We start from the raw sequence: 18,921 nt of genomic DNA, 5'->3' as shown, positions 1-18,921 counted from the left end.
CATTCTTGCTAGTTGCTCTTGAAAGAATGAACTTGCAATGTCAGGAGCACACAAAACGCTGCTGACGGTTTGAGACGATGCGTTCTTGCTGGTATTGTAAATGCTCCGTACTTGTATAGCGCCTTTCTAGTCTTTTCGACCACTCAAAGCGCTTTTACACTACATCTGCATTCACCAGTCACACACATTCATACTAAGTGCTCAAACAGAAACTAACATTCACACTCATTCATACACTGGCGAAAATCGGGGTTCAGTATCTTGCCCAAGGACACTTCGACACGCAACCAGGGAGCCAGGGATCGAACCGCCGACCTTCCGATTAACAGCCAACCCGCTCTACCTCCTGAGCCACAACCGCCCCTCGTGCAATACCCCCAGCACAGACGCCGCCTGCATTGCTCTGATTATTATAACAGCCAGGCTTCATCCCCCAAAACAAAATGCTCTGAATCGGGTTTATTGTAGGTTTGAACTTACCAAGATATATTTGCACCTAAATAAAAGCAAATACAAAGCACATACTGTGAGCACAAATCTACTGTACACTAACAATGCAATGTCTAATATAATATTAATAATAATAAAGCAAAAACAGTCCCCTTTCGTACTATTTCTGTTTATTTATTTATTTTTATAAGTTTCGCAAAACCAGATTTTTTCGGTACAGCACCATTTTTCTGTACATCTACTTGTCTCTTGATTTAAGTTAAAATCTTACAAAATTACTGAGAATATAATGACAGAATAACAGCGGTACAAACGTTAAAACTATCTTACAGCTGTGGGTCTTTACTCTGCCGTTGTTGCTGGACTCTGCAGTGGTCAGCATGCCTGTTGAGGCCTCTGTGAGCCGACTGGCCAGCCGGCTCGTTAGCTTGCCAATTGCTAATAATCGACATCTACACAGTTGATTTCTTGCCTCAAAACTTCTCAGACGTGGATTTAGTGATGAAATAACATATGAAAATAGTAAAAATTGTTCTTTTGTCTGCCTCTCTCAGCTTCTTTCCGCCCTTCGCTCAAATGCCGAAATGAATGCTGGGATATCTCTGCCGTCAAGTTTACACAAGTTACCAACCGATGCATCCTGGGTAAAATGGGCGCGTCAAGAACACTTTCACAAGAACACAAGTGGAGACAAGAACACAGACTGAGAAAGGCCCAAGGTGTCAGACAGGTGACCGCTGAACTTTCTGACGCACAGAAGCAAACGCACCTCCTCACCTATGGGGGTCATTAAAAACAATATCCTCACTGTACAGACGGCTGCAGCTACTGAGGCTGCTTTTCCCTTCTGATTTTCATCAACACATCCTTGGACCTGCGCTCCACCACCTGGGGGTCTTCACAGGTACCGGGGTGGCTAATTAGCTAACGGCTTCCTGGCTGCAGGCCTGGTGGACGAGCTGAAATCCCTCTCCTCACTCCTTCCTCTGCAAACAGGAGGCTGCAGAAGCCCAGGAGAGTCCCGGAGAGAGAGCGGGTAATTATTTAAGATAACATGCGGAGGAGAGACGGAGGGAGGGAGGGGGGAACGGGGAAAGGTCAACAGCTTCTCTCACTGAGGACAGTCAGCAGCCTCTTCGGGATGAGTGACACCACGTCCACTGTTTCCTCACAAATGTCTGATTCAGTATGCAGACAGCAAGCCCGTCTAATCTGAATGAAGAGGAGGTGTGTTGTCTGTTTTGATTTACATGTTTGCCTGCTTACATATCCAGACTTTAGAAATATTGAAGTCACGAGTCTGCCTCGCCGTCCCCCATCCCCCCATAGAACATTGTAGCTCCTGACCTTAAAATCAAAGGGTTTCTACTTGGGTCACCTGATCACAGGTTTATGGCCTGTACGTAGCTGACGTGTGCCTCCTCAAATATGTAACTACATCTTGGGGTTTTCTTGGCGCTGACAAAAAAATATGTGGCTGCTGCAAGAACTCTGATCTGTCGGTTCGGGCTGCTTGCTGCAAATTTCAGAGAAGAAAATGTAAGGCAAGTTCAAGAAATCCATTTCAAACAACAAACAAAACAAAGGCACTGCAGACTTCATGATCGCTGCTCAGTAAGATTGACGGGACGTAAGCACAGCGATCGAACGCAATCCCAAGTACTACAGCGTGACTCCTGTTAACGCCGTGCTTTGACTATAAATCACGCCTTTAGTGTGGATATACGCAAACAAAGAGTGAGTTTTCCTTTGATGATGATTTCATTTTAAGGATTTTTAGCGTCCCAAAGAGTTAAAAATATTACACAAGAAAAAATCTGCAAATGTATGTAAGCTTACATATTTCTTTCCAGTCAAATGTATCATTTAATTCTTTTTCCTATGTCCAAGTAATTTTATAAACATATGTTAACATATGATAAGCTTGTAAAAAGTAAAAACTAAAGGCTTGTAAAGATTTTATAGAAATGTAACCTGCACGACTCCTAACACCTGAGGTTTAAGGCAGGATGTGTCACCGAGTCTCCTCAGTGACAGCTTACCGAACATCTCCATGACGTCTAAGGGCCCCCACACACAATATAATTATTTTCCTGCCGGAGCTGCCTCCAATGCACCGAACACGTAGACTGTATAAAAAGATAGTACACTGCTCTTATTGCCTTTAAATTAATTTGCCTATTTTTTTATTGGGTTCAAGATTGAGTTAAATGTTCACTGAAAAATGTTATAAAATAAAATAAATACACCATTTTTCCGAGAAACAAATCTCATATGAACAAAGGGTTAAATTAAGTTGCTCTCCCTCTGTAGTAGATATAAAGATAGGATACTAGCCAATCACAGCACAGTAAGGCAGGACTTTCTGCTCTTATCAAAGACAACAGTGGACAGATATTGTAGCTGTAGCAGAAAGAAGGCAGCTAGTGATGCACCGATATGAAAGTTCTTGGCCGAAGCTGAATATAATTAAAAAATTTGCAGAGTACCAAACAAGTACATTCACATTTTTTCCTTTTGCCTTTTAACACTGCATAAATTAAACAGTCAAAATGTGCTTTTTACTCAGTGTTTCCCACAGGATGTGCAGAGACTATGGTGGGGGGGCCCGGGGTAAAGTAAATTACATGAGTCCGTTTACTTTTAATGGACACATGTAATATGTTTTATACTTTCTGTGAATATAATCCAGTTAATCTTATTTCCATCCTGTACAGACGCCTTAATTTGAAAACCAGACGTTGTCACATGTGTTTCCTCCTTTGATAAATAATGTTGTATGTGGTTCTCGTCCGGCGTAACATGAAGACTTCACAGCCTCTCTTCATACTAAAGAGACAAACTGACAGGATAAAGTCTCTAACCTGCCTGTCAGCTCGCTCTGGGCCGCTTCACTTACCGTAAAGGCTGGAATACGTGTGCACTCCACATTTAAGCGGCTAGCTTAATCTTCTTCTCACAGACAAGTGACAGAAACACTCAAAGCAGATCTTTTCTAAGAAGTCAGCCGCAGATAGAGTGGATGTGCTGGGAGACAGTTCAGCAGAACAGCAACACTTTAAAATGCTTCCACGCTGCCGACATGTCAACATAATTGTTCAGTAAAATTATATCGTTATTTTGACTTATTAGGCCGAACACGAAAGTACTTATTTTGCTATTTTCGGCCGATTAATTTTGGTGGCCGAACATTCGGTGCTTCCCTAAAGGCAGCTTTCACCCGTCTGAGTGTTCTCAGTCCATGATGCAGTAAGAAAATGCGCCCTACTTTGCTGAGCAGCCCGGCTAGCTAAGTCGGTAGAGCATGGGGGGTTCGAGCCCCATGATGGGCGTTTTAGGGTGGAGCAGATCCACAATGTAGCCTGTGGCTGCAGTTGAAAAGTCAGATGGGTGGAGCGCTTGTACAGATTCATGCATTTGTTGAAGCTGCCAAAAAAAAGAAACAGCATGGCGTCAGATCAGGCAGAGCACTTGTTTGCATTAGCTTAGACTTGTTACACTATCAAAATAAGACTTGTTAATGTGAAAATTTGGTTAGGTTTAGGCACCATAAGTACTTAAAGGAAAAGATCATGGTTTTGGTAAACTAACTACATTACATGAGTAAAGTAACGTTATTTGCGTAACTTGCGTAACCTAAATAAAAACATTTAATGTTGACGTTTTGTTTCACATAAACGAACACCGGTCTCCTGGTTGAAAGTCCGGTTTCTGGCCCTCCATCCAACCCAACCACCTCCTTAACCTGACGTTCCTGTTAAATAAAGGAAAAGTACTTTATGCAAACTCGCTCATAAAAACAACTGCCCACAATCAGAGTATTCAGCATTTGTTGTTTTACTTGTTGAAATTCCATCCATAAACAGCGAGGAGGAGGATGTTATCCTCGTGAAGAGGATTTTATTGTTGATTCAGTTTGACTGGGAACCAGTGGAGTAGCTGAGAACTGGACTGATCCAGAAAGAAAACCACGTGGAGACACACACACACCATTCTCCACACTAAAAGCTGAAACTTTTACTCTTAACTGTTTGACTTTGAGAAAAACTCACACATTATCAGTCAGTAAACACTGAAAATGTCTATGTTCTTAATGGGACGTCTTGTTATTCCCCTGTGGACACGATGTTGACTCAAAGTAAAGACCTGATCTTGGAAATCCATCCCTTCATAATGTTAAATGCATCCTCTACATCAGTTTAGTTTGACTTGTGAACACCCCATGTGTGATACTGTATCTATGGATGTATATATACAGCACATTCTTCTGGAAAGTCTTTGTAGGATGAAACCTGCAGTATAACTTGCTTGTTACAGCCCATATTTCAAAATCAGAGCAAGTTTACTCCGGACTCTGCACAGAGGAAGATGCTGCAGTTTTCCTCAGAGTGACATTGAAAAGCTAATGGTTACACTCTGTAACCGACTCCGGTCATTACAGACAGTTAAACTCCCACCAACACTCCACCCACCTCCATCACACACAGTTTAAACTGCCACCGCTGCTTCTCTGAGAAATAAAACCTCACCTCCGCTGCAGCGAGGAGGCCTCGCGTCAACTAAACATACTTTTCATGAAACTGTATCTTCACTCCAGCTACAAGCCAAGTTCAACACAGTGCAGGAGTTTCTTTGTGAGGGAGTGTTGTCAGTAACTTTCTGATGATTATCTACTTCAGCTAGTGAATTCCTACATTTCCCAGCATGTTTTTAACAACCTCAGGGCTCCAGACTGTGGTCCCTAACTGGAAATTTAAGGGGCAAAGGCATAAAATCCAGGGAAACACACCTTAAAATGACCTGCAATAACCTTTTTCATTTTCCTCATTTCAACTGTATCGCTGATAAATGCTTTGGTAATAAATACAAAAACTACAATGTGCTGTTTTATTTTAGTTCTGAATGAACTACATCTTTTGTCACGCACAATAGGTCACCAACATGTTAGCACTCTAATGCTAGCTAACGCTCACTACTTGGTTGCTACTAGCTATGTTCCATACACAGATGTATCTCATTTGATGTGTTTAATCCAATGACTCCTGGTCCTTTCATCACATCATATGCACATAAAAGCTCTTTTACGCTAGCTTCAGTGACGTTAGCGACAGTAACAGTAGCTACAGTAACATTAGCTCCAGTGACGTTAGCTTCAGTAATGTTAGCTTTAGTGAGTTTAGCTTCAGTGACATTAGCTACAGTAACATTAGCTCCAGTGACGTTAGCTTCAGTAATGTTAGCTTTAGTAAGTTTAGCTTCAGTGACATTAGCTACAGTAACATTAGCTCCAGTGACGTTAGCTTCAGTAATGTTAGCTTTAGTAAGTTTAGCTTCAGTGACATTAGCTACAGTAACATTAGCTCCAGTGACGTTAGCTTCAGTAATGTTAGCTTTAGTAAGTTTAGCTTCAGTGACATTAGCTACAGTAACATTAGCTCCAGTGACGTTAGCTTCAGTAATGTTAGCTTTAGTAAGTTTAGCTTCAGTGACATTAGCTACAGTAACATTAGCTCCAGTGACGTCAGCTTCAGTGACATTAGCTACAGTAACATTAGCTCCAGTGACGTCAGCTTCAGTAACGTTAGCTTTAGTAAGTTTAGCTTCAGTGACATTAGCTACAGTGACGTTAGCTTCAGTGACATTAGCTACAGTAACATTAGCTCCAGTGACGTCAGCTTCAGTAACGTTAGCTTTAGTAAGTTTAGCTTCAGTGACATTAGCTACAGTGACGTTAGCTTCAGTGACATTAGCTACAGTAACATTAGCTCCAGTGACGTCAGCTTCAGTAACGTTAGCTTTAGTAAGTTTAGCTTCAGTGACATTAGCTACAGTGACGTTAGCTTCAGTGACATTAGCTACAGTAACATTAGCTCCAGTGACGTCAGCTTCAGTAATGTTAGCTTTAGTAAGTTTAGCTTCAGTGACATTAGCTACAGTAACATTAGCTCCACTGACGTTAGCTTCAGTAATGTTAGCTTTATGTTGCGTTCCACTTACCTCGGAAGTTGGAGGTCGGAACTGGGGATGACGCCACACCCGAGTTGATGGCGTTCCAGTTAACAAGTCGGAAAACCTGGCTCGGCCAGCCATTGTTAACAAATAGTCAGGTGAGCTACTGATTCGCCGGTTGACAAAAAACGCATTGTGCGGTATTTACTCATACTAAACTGCAGCAACACGTCCACAGAGAACAGTTGGACAGCACTTTGTGTACAAATATTTCTATGATTCACAAGTACACAGAAGTGCTAATAAACAGTATAAACTACAATTTTCTCTAACTGTTGATACCCCGACAGCCATCTTGGATCACGAACTTGTGGCAGTGCGGTTCTCCCGACTTCCCAAGTCGAAAAAATCCGATTTAAGGGGGCGTTCCCTTTGAAATTTCATGTCAAGTGGAACGCACCATTAGTAAGTTTAGCTTCAGTGATGTTAGCTACAGTAGCATTAGCTTCAGTAATGTTAGCTTTAGTGACATTCAGGAAACACATCTTAGCCTTTTGTGTTATGGGATTAAAAGAAACACTTAATGTAAGGCATACAAAATGTATGGTCACATTTTTGGTTTAACATAGGGTGACCAGAGGTCTCCGTTGTCCGGGGACAGTCCCCAGAAATGTCCCCGTTTTCAACTGTGTGTTAATCAGACTGTATACATTATCTCACAAAAGTGAGTACACCCCTCACATTTTTGTAAATACACACAGCCATTAATGTCTAAACCGCTGGCAACCAAAGTGAGTACACCCCTCATTTTATTTACTTGCTGTGTACCAACCAATCTTGTCCTTTTTACCTGTTGAAATACCTCTAAATGTCCAATACAACCCATGTAATGCACTATTTCCACTTTGCCAAAAAGTGATTGCAGCTTTTAAGTATTGACTGAAAGGTAGTTCTATTTCGCATAGGCTTCGCCCTCTAAGCCTATCGCTATTGGGTTTAGCCCTCCACGTGCCTGCGTGGCACTGAGAAAAGTTGTCTACGCCCACCCACAGCGTGGGCCTCTCCTACGTCCGCACCTTGTATATACAATGGTGAGACCTGGCCTTCGGCTCCCATTTTTCTTCAGCACTGAGCTGTCTAAAGCGCAGAAGATTTCCTGTCAGAAAAGAAGAGCAATGTCTTCTAGCAAGTCAGCTGACCAGGGAGACCACGTTTACCACATTTAGCAACCGGTTTCATTGCTGCTGGCCGACCCTCGTCGGTCAGAGCGGACCACTGGTAAGCTATGGGTCGAAAAGAATCTATGTGAAACCTTGTTGCTCTTTTTGTGGAAGTTGTTGAAAAAGTTGTCCCACAAGGGTCCACAGATGGATGGAAAGCCTGATCCGCTGGGGTCACAGGCTGCAGCTCCCCACCCCCCTCCCTCCTTCGCCGGGATTGTGGGTTCTACTCCCGTTACTTCCTGGTCAGGAGGAAGATGGGGGGCGTGAGACCCTTCTAGGGTCCGTCACTGTTCAACAAGCGATTATGGAGAGACCTTTTCGCATGTTGACAGTAAAGCAGGTGCTGGAGTGTGTGCGTCAGGGAGACTGGCTCACATCCATTGACCCGAATGACGCATACTTTCACGTTCCCGTCATCCCCGAACGCAGGAAGTTCCTGCGGTTCTCCTTCCGGGGTGTCCAGAACCAGCACAACCACCTGACGTTCAGTTATTCCCTGGCCCCGCGCACTTTCTCCAAGAGTGCTGAGGCGGCTCTGGAGCCGCTGCAGCGGTTGGGCATCAGGATCCTGTTTTATCGGGACAATATGCTGCTGCTGGCGCTGTCCCTTGACTCCTCTCTCTGGCGAGCGCAGCTCTCTTGGGAAAGGGTGGAGGCTCTGGTGGAGCTGCTCCGCTGTGTTGTCCCACGGGCAGTGGTGACGGCTCTGTCGATCATGAGGCTTCTGGGCCTCATGATCGACCCAGATCTGGCTCCGGTTCGGCGTGGTAGAGGGGGATCTGTTTGCCAACCGGGAAAACGCTCAGTGTGCCCTGTGGTTTTCACTGAGCCTGCGGGAAGTCCCCCTGCTGGGGGTGGACGCCTTCGCGCACCCCCTGTGGCCTCCCCGGCTATTGTATGCTTTTCCGCGCCTTCTGGACCGCCTACAGTTTTCAGCCTTGGCGGTGATTCTGGTGGCTCCGGAGCACACGAGTACGTCCTGGTTTCCCTGTCTCCAGCGGTTGCTGGCGGGACAGCCGTGGAAACTCCCCTGGAGGGGGGATCAAAACATTAGTTGTCTCTCGTTGTTGGCTACCGAACATATTTTTTCTCCGAAATAAGGTCTTGTGGTTGTCAACCAGGCGGGGAGGGACTTAGGCTCTCTATTTAATGCGAAGATTTTAGTAGCCTCAATGGTAAATGACGTATAAGTTTACTGGGGAAACGAATGGCAGCCAAAGAATAACAGGGTATAAATCACTTTAAAATATATACACTTTAAATGTACATTTGATGGACAGGTCGGCTCTGTGACTCTGCAGGAAACACAAAGACAGATATTTCTAATATTTTTTGAGCGCCTGGACCTCCTCGGTGACCATATGGAAACATCTTTCTTGTCTGGAGTCGGCGACCCTGCAGACCATATGTGTCGACGGTGATTCGTGCACTCTGACTCGCAGCATATGGCCCGTCTGCGCTTACAGGGGGATCAAACTGAGGTGTGGGGAGCTCCGCAGGGATCACGAGTCCATCATGAATCGGGCCGCTGGCTGAGGGCTCGGGCGTGACTCATTAGCAGCAATATGAACTCCCCACCTCTCCTCTTCCTGGGGAAGAGTGGTGGAAGAGGGGGGTGATTTGCGTTTGGACTGGACTTGTCGATCTGGGCCTTTGGGTGGGTCTTTTGTCTGGCAGAAGCGATTTGCATCAGTGCTTTCTTCGCCTTTCAGAAAGTCTCTGAGGCGTGGAGAAGAAGAATCCCTCGCCGTTTGGTTCTGACCGTGTGAATATCAATTTCAGATGTTAATATGAATGAAATCCTCACACATAAATAACTACGAGACAGAGCCAACAACATAAAACATGTGTTTCTAATCCACTTTAGTTCATGAGATGACTAATTACTGTCAATCAAATCAATGTCAGACTGTGGGGCATATGAAAGAAGTTTAAATATATTCTTCATTCAATATTTATCAAAAGATTTAATACAGAATGTTTTTCTCTTTTGTGCACACACACATCATCTGTAGATTTTGTTAATTTTCCATTTAAATCTTCTGTAAAAAAAAAAAAAAAAAACACAACAAAAAAACCTTTTCAGCATCAGAAACACTTTACTGATCCCCGAGGGGAAATTTGTTTAAGAAACAGAAATAATAATGATATAAAATATAAAAATAAAACTATAAGTGTGTGGAATAATGTACAACATTCTACAGTATGTGTCAAAAGTTTAATAAAAAAAATAGTCCTGATGATCTTGAGAGGTGAAATGGATTTAAATGCTTAGAAACTGCAGTATTGGGACAGAATAAACCAGAGTATTGCTCATTAATTCCTTTATGTATATTAATATTTTCACTGTTTTGGTACTGAAACACCCCTATGATATTTTAATTTGTGGTGTTCCAGTACTCCTAATAATGTTCAATATTTAAAATGTACACATATTTATACATATGAATTACATACATGTGGAATTTAAAGCTGTACAGTCTCATTTACTTTTTTTTAAAATCACATGTATTTAAAAACATTTATTATATTTTATTTATTGTATTTGTCTCATACATTGTTTTATTACTTTTGAAATGTACGTCCTGTTTTGGTGGAAAGATATGTGACCATTTTGTGCCCTTTTATGCACAAAAATGTCTTCATACTGTGTTATTTGTGTGTGTGACGTAATGTAGATTTGAGTTGTACAGGTGCATCTCAAAAAATGTGTAAATTGTGGAAAATTTCACTGTGAGCACCAGAACCAGACTGAGAGATTAAAGGTTCATTTGCAAGAGTTTTGAGTTAAATCAGGTCTGTAATTATAAATCCTTAATTCTCAAATTCTTTAAACATCTTCAGATACTGGAGTTTTGATTTCCATGAGCTGTAAGCAGTAATCATCGAGATTAAAACAAAAAAAAGGCTTGATATATTTAACTTTATGGGTCATGAATCTAGACACCGCTATATCTCTGACCTTTTAGTTCGGTGTGCACAGGTCTGCTGTCTGTTCCAGAGGCCGGACAGAAGCTTTGTCTTGTTTTTTTAGGAGAAGCTCTTCATAAATCTGGTTGTTTTGATTTGATTGGTCAAAATATGAATTTAAGGCGGACCGACTCACTGTAGGTGTTGATCAGGGCCTGGACAACGTGCAGGTGTCCGTGAATGGAGGCGAGGTGGAGCGCTGTGTAGCCCTGTAAACAAGCAAACACGCAGTATTATGATCTGTACAACACAGAGGCGAATGGCGTTTTACTGAACTCAATAACCCATAATAATCATCTCCTGCAGCAAAATTAGGATCGACCACTACAGACAGGATGAAGTGACAGCAGCAGGAACTGAATACGTTCTGCTTCTGATGGAATAAGTCAGAACTTTATGGAGCAGTTTTTTTTTATTTTTACTTTTACTTTAGAGGTAAAAAGCTTTGTGGGTTGTTTTAATTCTTTAAGTCCTTGCGCAAGAAAAGCAAGTCTACATTGGTCTGTAATTTATCAATGCTAAGTACTAACTTGTCAATAATCATAACCATTCATGCACAACAAGGTTGTACTTCTTTACTCGCACACTTGTGCTCGTAAATAATTTTTCCCAATGCGCACAAATCTATTTTTAGGGACATATGCCAGTGAAATACTCTGTAGAGCCCTGCATTATCCTTTTCTCCTCGCGCTAGCGTTCTTCTTATTTTTCTTGTTTTATTGGCGGTGCCATTAACTTCCGGTCACCGTTACAACCAATGTTCCACATACTGCCACCGGCTTTACCGGAAGGGAGCGCAGCAAACACATCAAATAAGCATAGCAAGTTCTTTTTAATAATTTCTTTAGAAAGGCTAAAAATACAGGAGATATACGGAAATAAATTTAAGCGCTAGGACAGCTGGAAATAACGGTAAAATACAGGAGGGTTGACAGGTATGTCGAACGCTCGTACATGTCGTTGTGGGGACCATTGACTATCAACCTGTTTAGTGGATTTCATGTAACTGTGAGTTAACATTCATTAACTCATTATCAATTAAAGTCCACTCAAAAACGTGTTCTGCTTATTGTCGACTTCACTGTGCAGAATGTTTCCGAGTTAATCTCAGTTCCCAAAACAACTGTAAGAAACCGAAGTTTGTTCAGAATTCACTTGATTTGTAAAAGGAGGAGTCTGTCGATCACAATAACGAGGATGTTTTGTTCTTTGGTTTCCCTGCTTGTCTCCGTGTCCATCAGCCTGTCAGCTCTGATTTCACCTCGTTTGACAGAAGCTCAACACTCAGCGTTTACTCTCCTCGCCGCCGTCGATGAAGCTGGATGCGAGTCGGCGGCGGCCGTCGTTTGTACACATTAACACCGGCGAGTCCCAGCGGATCAGCTGCTCGTCATCCTGAGCTGCTGTCAGTGTGGGAGACGAACAAACGCTCAGAGCGCCGTCAGTCCAGCGTTTACACCACAGTTAAATGACAGCAAAGAGACCGGAGACGATTTGAAGTCAGTGTCGATTAAGAGAATGGGTCTGTAGTTTACAGAGTGCCGTGCCGCTAAACTCTCATCTCCATTGACTTTAAATGTTCCCCTGGAGGATGTTTGATGTGGAGAACAGAAAGAATCTATCTGTGAAACGCCACGCTGTCACACTGTCACTGCCGTCCTGTCGACGTCTTTACCTTCAGAGTGAGACACACATGTCTCTGTTACACCTCTGAGTCAGAAATAAACTGCTATATGATGAAGATATGCAGTTATGTCTTTAGGACAACAAACTGACATGATTACAGTCTTTCTGTGTGTTGTTCCTGTTAATGACGGATTATGTTGTTTGGACAAATAGCAGGTAAACACTTCAGACTAAATGCTGACAGAATACGTCCTCATTATCAGTTTCAGGAATCTGTAAATGCGTCAGACACTGCGATGGAGCTGAAAAGCAGGACTTCCCTGTGCAGGTAAACGTCTCTGTGGCCGTAATCAGACTATTTGACATTTTGCTGAAAGGTTGAGCTGCTTTTATGTGTTCAAATGCACTTTGAGCTTCGTATCAGAGGTAAAGGCCAAACAGCAGGAGGTCCTGAGAGTGAAGGAAGATCAAGGTGAGGCGTCAGCCGTGATCCAAGATGTTAGAGACACCGAGCTCTCACACAGATACGTCAGCTTACATAAAACGGGTCAGAATCTGGACATTTCTGTGAATCAGGCATGATGTCTGAATTGGGTGGAGAAGACAAGAACAGAAACGACAAGTTTAATCAAATCTAGATTTAATCTCATCACGGGAAAAACATTTTTGTAGTTAGGATAGCAGTTTACCTTTGGGTGTCAAATATCGACACTTTGACAAAGCGTAGTATAATCAAAGCTGACATATTTAAAGTTATATAATGTAACATACGTGAGTTATATCATATAACGTACTTATTTCAACCCGAACAATGACCTCTTCCTAAACCAAGTAGTAGTAGTTTTGTTGCCAAAACCTTAACCACGCTGTGAGGTTTTACAACGCTAACCCCATCTTAAAAAGTTAAATTTGATTTCCCAAAAAAGCAAGTATAATGTTTAACTGTATTGTGAAATGATAAATAAATCATTTCACATCAATCACATCATGTGGGTTGCTAAAAGTTGCTAGGAAAAAGTCTGACTTGCTTCTGCAATTCCTGCTTTTATCTCCAAATGAAGTGTTTGGGATGTAACCAGGTCTCAGATATTACTGTGGTGCAAACTATCATAATGTAACAAATACAGCGAATAACTTCAGGAACTACAGATAAAAAAGTCATTGTCATCAGTCATTTGGAGTGAGTGTGTGTTTTATCATAAGTATCTTACGGTCACCAGGATGGTCTAACTATAGGCTACTCGGTTGATAGGAACTACTTTTCCTTCCGCCTGTCAAAGTCATGCTGGCGCTACGGCTCTGTGACGGAGCTTCTTTGAAGTGAGCCGCTGCAGCCTTTTACATTTCCCGCGATTGAATTCTGACTCTGGCTGACTGTAAAAACAGTCTGGCTGTATTTTAGCTGTGAAGGTAATAATGACGCTGTATGTGATGCGTGTGCAAAGACAGTGAAATACTTTGGCAACACGGCAAATTTCGCTAAACACCTGAGATTAAGTCAAAATAATAGGATGATGTTATGAAGCAGCAGTTCTGAGCAGGAGATTTTTATTATAATGAAAGAATATGACAGTAATTTGATGTCTTGTCATTATGCAGCTGTTATTTTGAATCAGTAAGGCCACAGCCTCCTTATTTCTCTCATAAATAGAGAAACGGGAGGAAGGAGGTCACATTAAACTAGAGATAAAATATGTAAAAAGTATTGGTATCGGTAATAACAGCCTGGGTATCACTTAGTATTGGATCGAATTAAGTGGTATCGCACATCAACAAGCCCCAAAGTCTAATTCACTCAGATTTACGACATGGTAAACAAGAGAGAAGAAAGAAAAGTCAGAATGTGTCTGTGCCTTGATTATTTTTATGTGAATCCTGTCCTGTGAAGTCCATCTGCTCGCTAACTTCTGCCAACCTTTTCTCTGCTTCCTGGACCGTGTTGTTGGGTATCCTTGTTTTCGTTACTTTGCTGCCTACAAAATAAAAGTGCCTACGCAGTTTGTCTGAGCTAGATTAAAATAGAGGATTTGTAATTAATGTTATCTGGTAATATCATTTTTATACAATATTCACACTGGTTGAAATAAACAATTTGATGTTAGCCCGCTTCACATCTTTGCTCAGCGAGAGTTTTGTACGAAAGGAATTAAAGACCTGTCCCAGATTTAGGCCGGGTCTGTTAAGTGATTTTAGCAAATAAAAACCCGGGCTGTTTATTGATATTTTACAGTAATACAGTTAACGGTCACAATTAAAAAGATCAAAGTTGCAACTAACCTGGAAATAATTTGGTTTTGAAAATGAATAGAAAGCTTTAAAAGTTACCTGTCAAACCAGGTTTTACTGTGAGGATCAACACTTCACATCTCGAGGCCGCTGATAAAGATCAGCATTTACGAAATGAAGCATTTGTTTTGAATTATTAAATTTTACCAAACATTTATTTGTAACTCAGCTGCCAATAACAAATATCTTTCAGTTACAATAAATCAGTCAGCCTCTTGCAGTTGTCTGTTTTAAACCACAGTCATGTATTTAATGTAAAGTGAACATGAATCGACCTCCATCATGGTGAGAAATGTGATTTGTCTTTTTGCTGGAAGACGTTTTTCTCAGATTCTCTGTAAAAACCTCCACACGCTTTCAGTTTGTGTGTGACGACTCCCGTTTAACCACGTTTGTATCTCGTGTTGCTGTTGTGTGCATTTTTAAAAGGTGCATTAAAACATGACTTACCCCCTTCAGAGATGCGTGTTGAGAGCGGGTGAGCAGGAACGGGGGCGAGGTCAAAGAAATACAGAGTGAAGCGCAGAAGATCAAAGACAGAGGCAGCAAACTCATTTCACACCACCGCCGGAGGTAATTTGACTGAAGTAAATATTTGTCAGAGCTCTATTTACTTAAATAGCATGACATCTGAAGGGAGTTTGGTACGACAGCTCATCTTTGTAGAGATTTCTGGAGCTATAATGTTTCAGAAACTCACTTACGTGCTGTTGTGGTGACGGATGATTGGAGAGGAGGTTGAAGAGGGAATGAAGAAAGAGAGAAAAAACTTATTTAGTCAATCTGGAAATCACATTACTGAGAAACAGGAAAATATGTGTGTTTCTTTTAAGGGGTATATGAAGTTAGGGGAGATCTTTCAGTAGGTTAAAAGTCAAAATAGCGTTTTTTCTTCACATATATTTTGAGCTTCTAAGAGAGATGGGAATTTGATGGAAAGAAAATGGGAAGTCAGATCTGATTAACCCAGTGGCAAAGAATCTTCCACCGCATGGCACCAGCTCTTCTCACCAGTTTTTGGTTTTCCTTTTTTGGTATCGCCTATGTTGAGGTTCCAAGCGAGCTGAGGCGATACCAAAAGGTGGCGTGAAAACACTGCAGACTGCTGATTGGTCAGAGAGAATCCACAACAAATCTGTGTCTGAATAACGTAGCTAGCAGTCGGTGTGTTTACAGCTGACCTGCTGCTGCTAACGTTAGCTCATTTTAGCTGCTCAGGTTGTTTTTAGTTGAGGATTCTTTCGTTGTTGAACGTTCAGAAGGTTTCTGCCGGGAGCCGAATGACCACAGAGGTCGTCCCCTTCTCCAAAACAAACAGACCCGGTCATTGAAACATTAAAAACACTGAATAAAGCAGTTTCATCCTAAAATATTAGCGCCTTTTCAGCTGACACTGATCCTCAGCGAGCCGACCTCCTGCCAAGGGAAGAGCTTTAGGCTGAAAATCTTTTAATGTCAGTCGGCGCTTATGTAAGACAAGTAGAACCCAGCAGAACTTTTATTCTAAATTTATCGGGCCGTGCTGTTGGACCAGAGTCTTTTTTTGTTCCCTTCTCTTTGCTGAAGTTGTTTTTAGAACCTGATGGCTTTATCCAGTTTGCTATGAAAGTTATTATAAACTTGAATCGTGTCTGTCATTATACTCACACAAGATTACATCTCTGCACTTTGGATTACGCATATATCACAAATTTGTGTGGATTTATTTTAATTAACTGTGTGAACATCAAAACTAAGCAGAAAAGGAAAAAATGGTTTTAGATGCTGATGTGACCTTAACATACAGTCTGGATTACAAACACCTTCCCAAATGTGTGTCTATTTACCTGGTAGGGAGGCTCTAGTAAGGGGGAGGGACCACCAACCTATTTAAAAACTTTAAAAAGGCGGCTGAGGAAGCTGCAGCGGTTGCAAAGTCTGTTCATTTTTGTTTATTTTTAATAAGACTTCATTTATACCAGAGAGCAGATATTTTGGTCTGCCTGGTTACAATTTGCCATTAAAAAGTTTTGATCGTCATTTCCAGTTAGTTCACAACGGCTGTGTTTGATTTGAGACAACACGACCCTGTCAAAATTCACACACAAATGCATGTAAGTGTACACAGTGTACTGCATGTTAGTGTACTAATGGAAATATCCGAATTGAGACAGACACCGTTTTAGTCTCATATAAAATAATGCAAATTAAAAAGGAATAATTTTCAAATATCAAATCAAGCGATGGGTATTGAACCTGAAGGGAGATTGAAAACCGTGTGGCACTGAATATCTGGTCCAATATTATAGAATATATTTAGGGAAAGTTAGTCAGGTGTTAAAGAAGTATTGTTTTGGTTTGGTACTGAGACTCAGGTATCATATTGGCTCTAGTATTTAAACACTCATTTAAAGGACAACACTCACCACGATATATAACGTTTCAAAAGCTCTACTGTGTAACAGACATGCAAACAGAATAATGATGGAAAAGCTTAAATAAACACACAATGCACAATTTAAATCTCTGCACAGACTTCTCTTCTACGTTTAGCACTTCTTCGTTCTAAAAAAGTAATATTGAAGTTCAGGTGAGACCTGAGACGGAGAGAAACCCACTGACTCGGAGGAAAATCCATTACAAAAGCACTGCAAACCCCCTCCAGCGAATCCAAACCGTTCACTGAAACCCGAGCTGTTTTTCTCCTCTTAATGCCATTCTATGGATTATTGATTTTTGATTTGCTCGCTGCTCTAGCTGAGGGTCTTTTTATCAGAGCCATTACCTCCTTAACGATTAGAGACAAAAAGTTAATTATGTAATTATGGAGCCAATAAGTGACTTGTCTGCTTTGCTTTGCTGTGGTGGGGCTTAAACATTATCTCCTGTGTGCACATCATCAGCAGCGAGGCAGCCGGCGAGGAGAGGAGATTAACACTTAGAGAGGCAGATGCTAAATTGAATTCTCCAGGCCCACGGCTGTCTGGGAAGCCATTAAGTAATCACAACATTGCCCCTTTCGAATCAATCCACTGCACACTGCTGCTCTGTGTGTGTGTGTCAAACTGCATATTTTCACTCCACTGTTATTGACTGTGAAAGCAAAAAGAGAAAGAAACAAACAAACGCCTGAATTGATCTCTGAAATGAAAGAATTACTAAAAACCTCAGAGCTGTTGAGGCTTAAACCAGCAGAATTAAACTCTGCTCACGACAGAAAGTGGTACAGCAAAAATAATCTGTGCGTCTTTGCCAAATATTTGCTTCCAGAGTCTCTGCAACGTAATGATTACTCACGGGACTACCTGGCAATCTTACATGCTAGCCAGCTGGGTTAGCGACAGTCAATCACAACAGCTCCCATAGCTTCTCTCTGTTTTCTCTCTACTGTTCAGTTTAACTTTGCCTCGAGGTTTTGCTCACTATTTCTTTCAGTAAAAAGTTAATGAGGAGGAAAAATAAAGCTGGCTTGCTAACGGTCGGTTAGCAAACTCACTAATGGGAAATAGTCTCTGTGCTGCAGACTATCTGACTCTCCGTTAACTCAAAAGCTGTTCGGCAAGTTCGGACTTCTGTACTTTAAAGCTCGGACTTGGCAAGTTCGGCTCAGAGGTACAATCTCCCAGGAACGGGAGCACACATTCAGTGATTCAGCGATTGGAAGAGCAGCGGACCTGATGGCGGCCGGATCCGTTAGAGGTCGGGACCTCACATCTCCGAAAACATCGTAACAATTTTTGTTATTATATTCCCGCATAAAAAACTCTTAAAACTATTATATGTGACACAAGAACAGCAGTGTTATAAGTTACAGTTGTGAATTTTCTCGTCCGACATTTTCCCTTTTTGGCGGCGAAATGCATTGTGGGATACTTGGCAATCCAAAGTCCACACAAGTCACCACCGATGCAGGCTCGGTAAAACGGGGGGAGCGAGAACACATCCGGGTATTTGACTGTACTTGGCTAGATGTGTAAGGATGATGAAAATTATGTAATACTGAGTACATTAAGTGAGCACGTAAGGATGATCAAAAAGGTGTTATACTGAATAAATTGAATGGGAGGATATAACTTGGGTTGATATGAGTTAAAAGATACTTAAAAATGTCCATAAAAAGGGAAAATTAGAATGCTTTGAATCATTGCACTGTTTGAGTAAAAACTGATAATTCATTCCTTTATAAAACAGGACAAAGTTAAAATACAATGATCTGTAGATCAGTAATCTATTGCTTTTTGGGTAAAAGAGGCTAAAAAGGTTAATAGGATAAAAAGACGATCTGTGTTTAAAATGTTTTTTTATTTAACTTCTATATCAATTTGGGGAAATGCATCTTAAAAAAACAATATGCAGTGTTTGATTGTTTACATAAGTTTAACTTTCTTTTTGACGTATAGTTTTAAGTACTAGTTTGTGATTGGAGGATCGGTTCACG

General features: G+C 41.5%; 1 protein-coding gene across 5 annotated transcripts in view; it reads right to left on the bottom strand.

Annotated features, from left to right (window-relative positions):
• LOC123962143 (ankyrin repeat domain-containing protein SOWAHC) overlaps positions 1-18,921 on the bottom strand; it is a 68,241-nt gene that overhangs the window by 2,652 nt on the left and 46,668 nt on the right. For 2 of the 5 annotated variants that reach the window (XM_046038080.1, XM_046038083.1), the window contains 2 exons: positions 16,022-16,026; positions 10,729-10,802 (listed from right to left, as the gene is read on the bottom strand). In XM_046038080.1, the coding sequence (XP_045894036.1) occupies positions 10,729-10,802; positions 16,022-16,026 (79 nt within the window). Of the gene's footprint in view, positions 1-10,728; positions 10,803-15,208; positions 15,212-16,021; positions 16,027-18,921 lie in introns of all 5 variants that reach the window. The other 3 variants (XM_046038084.1, XM_046038085.1, XM_046038082.1) reach the window with 2 other exon arrangements.

The sequence above is a fragment of the Micropterus dolomieu genome, linkage group LG22 (genome assembly GCF_021292245.1).
Source record: "Micropterus dolomieu isolate WLL.071019.BEF.003 ecotype Adirondacks linkage group LG22, ASM2129224v1, whole genome shotgun sequence".
Classification (NCBI taxonomy): Eukaryota; Metazoa; Chordata; class Actinopteri; order Centrarchiformes; family Centrarchidae; genus Micropterus; species Micropterus dolomieu.
This window is presented reverse-complemented; position numbering and strand designations above follow the sequence as displayed.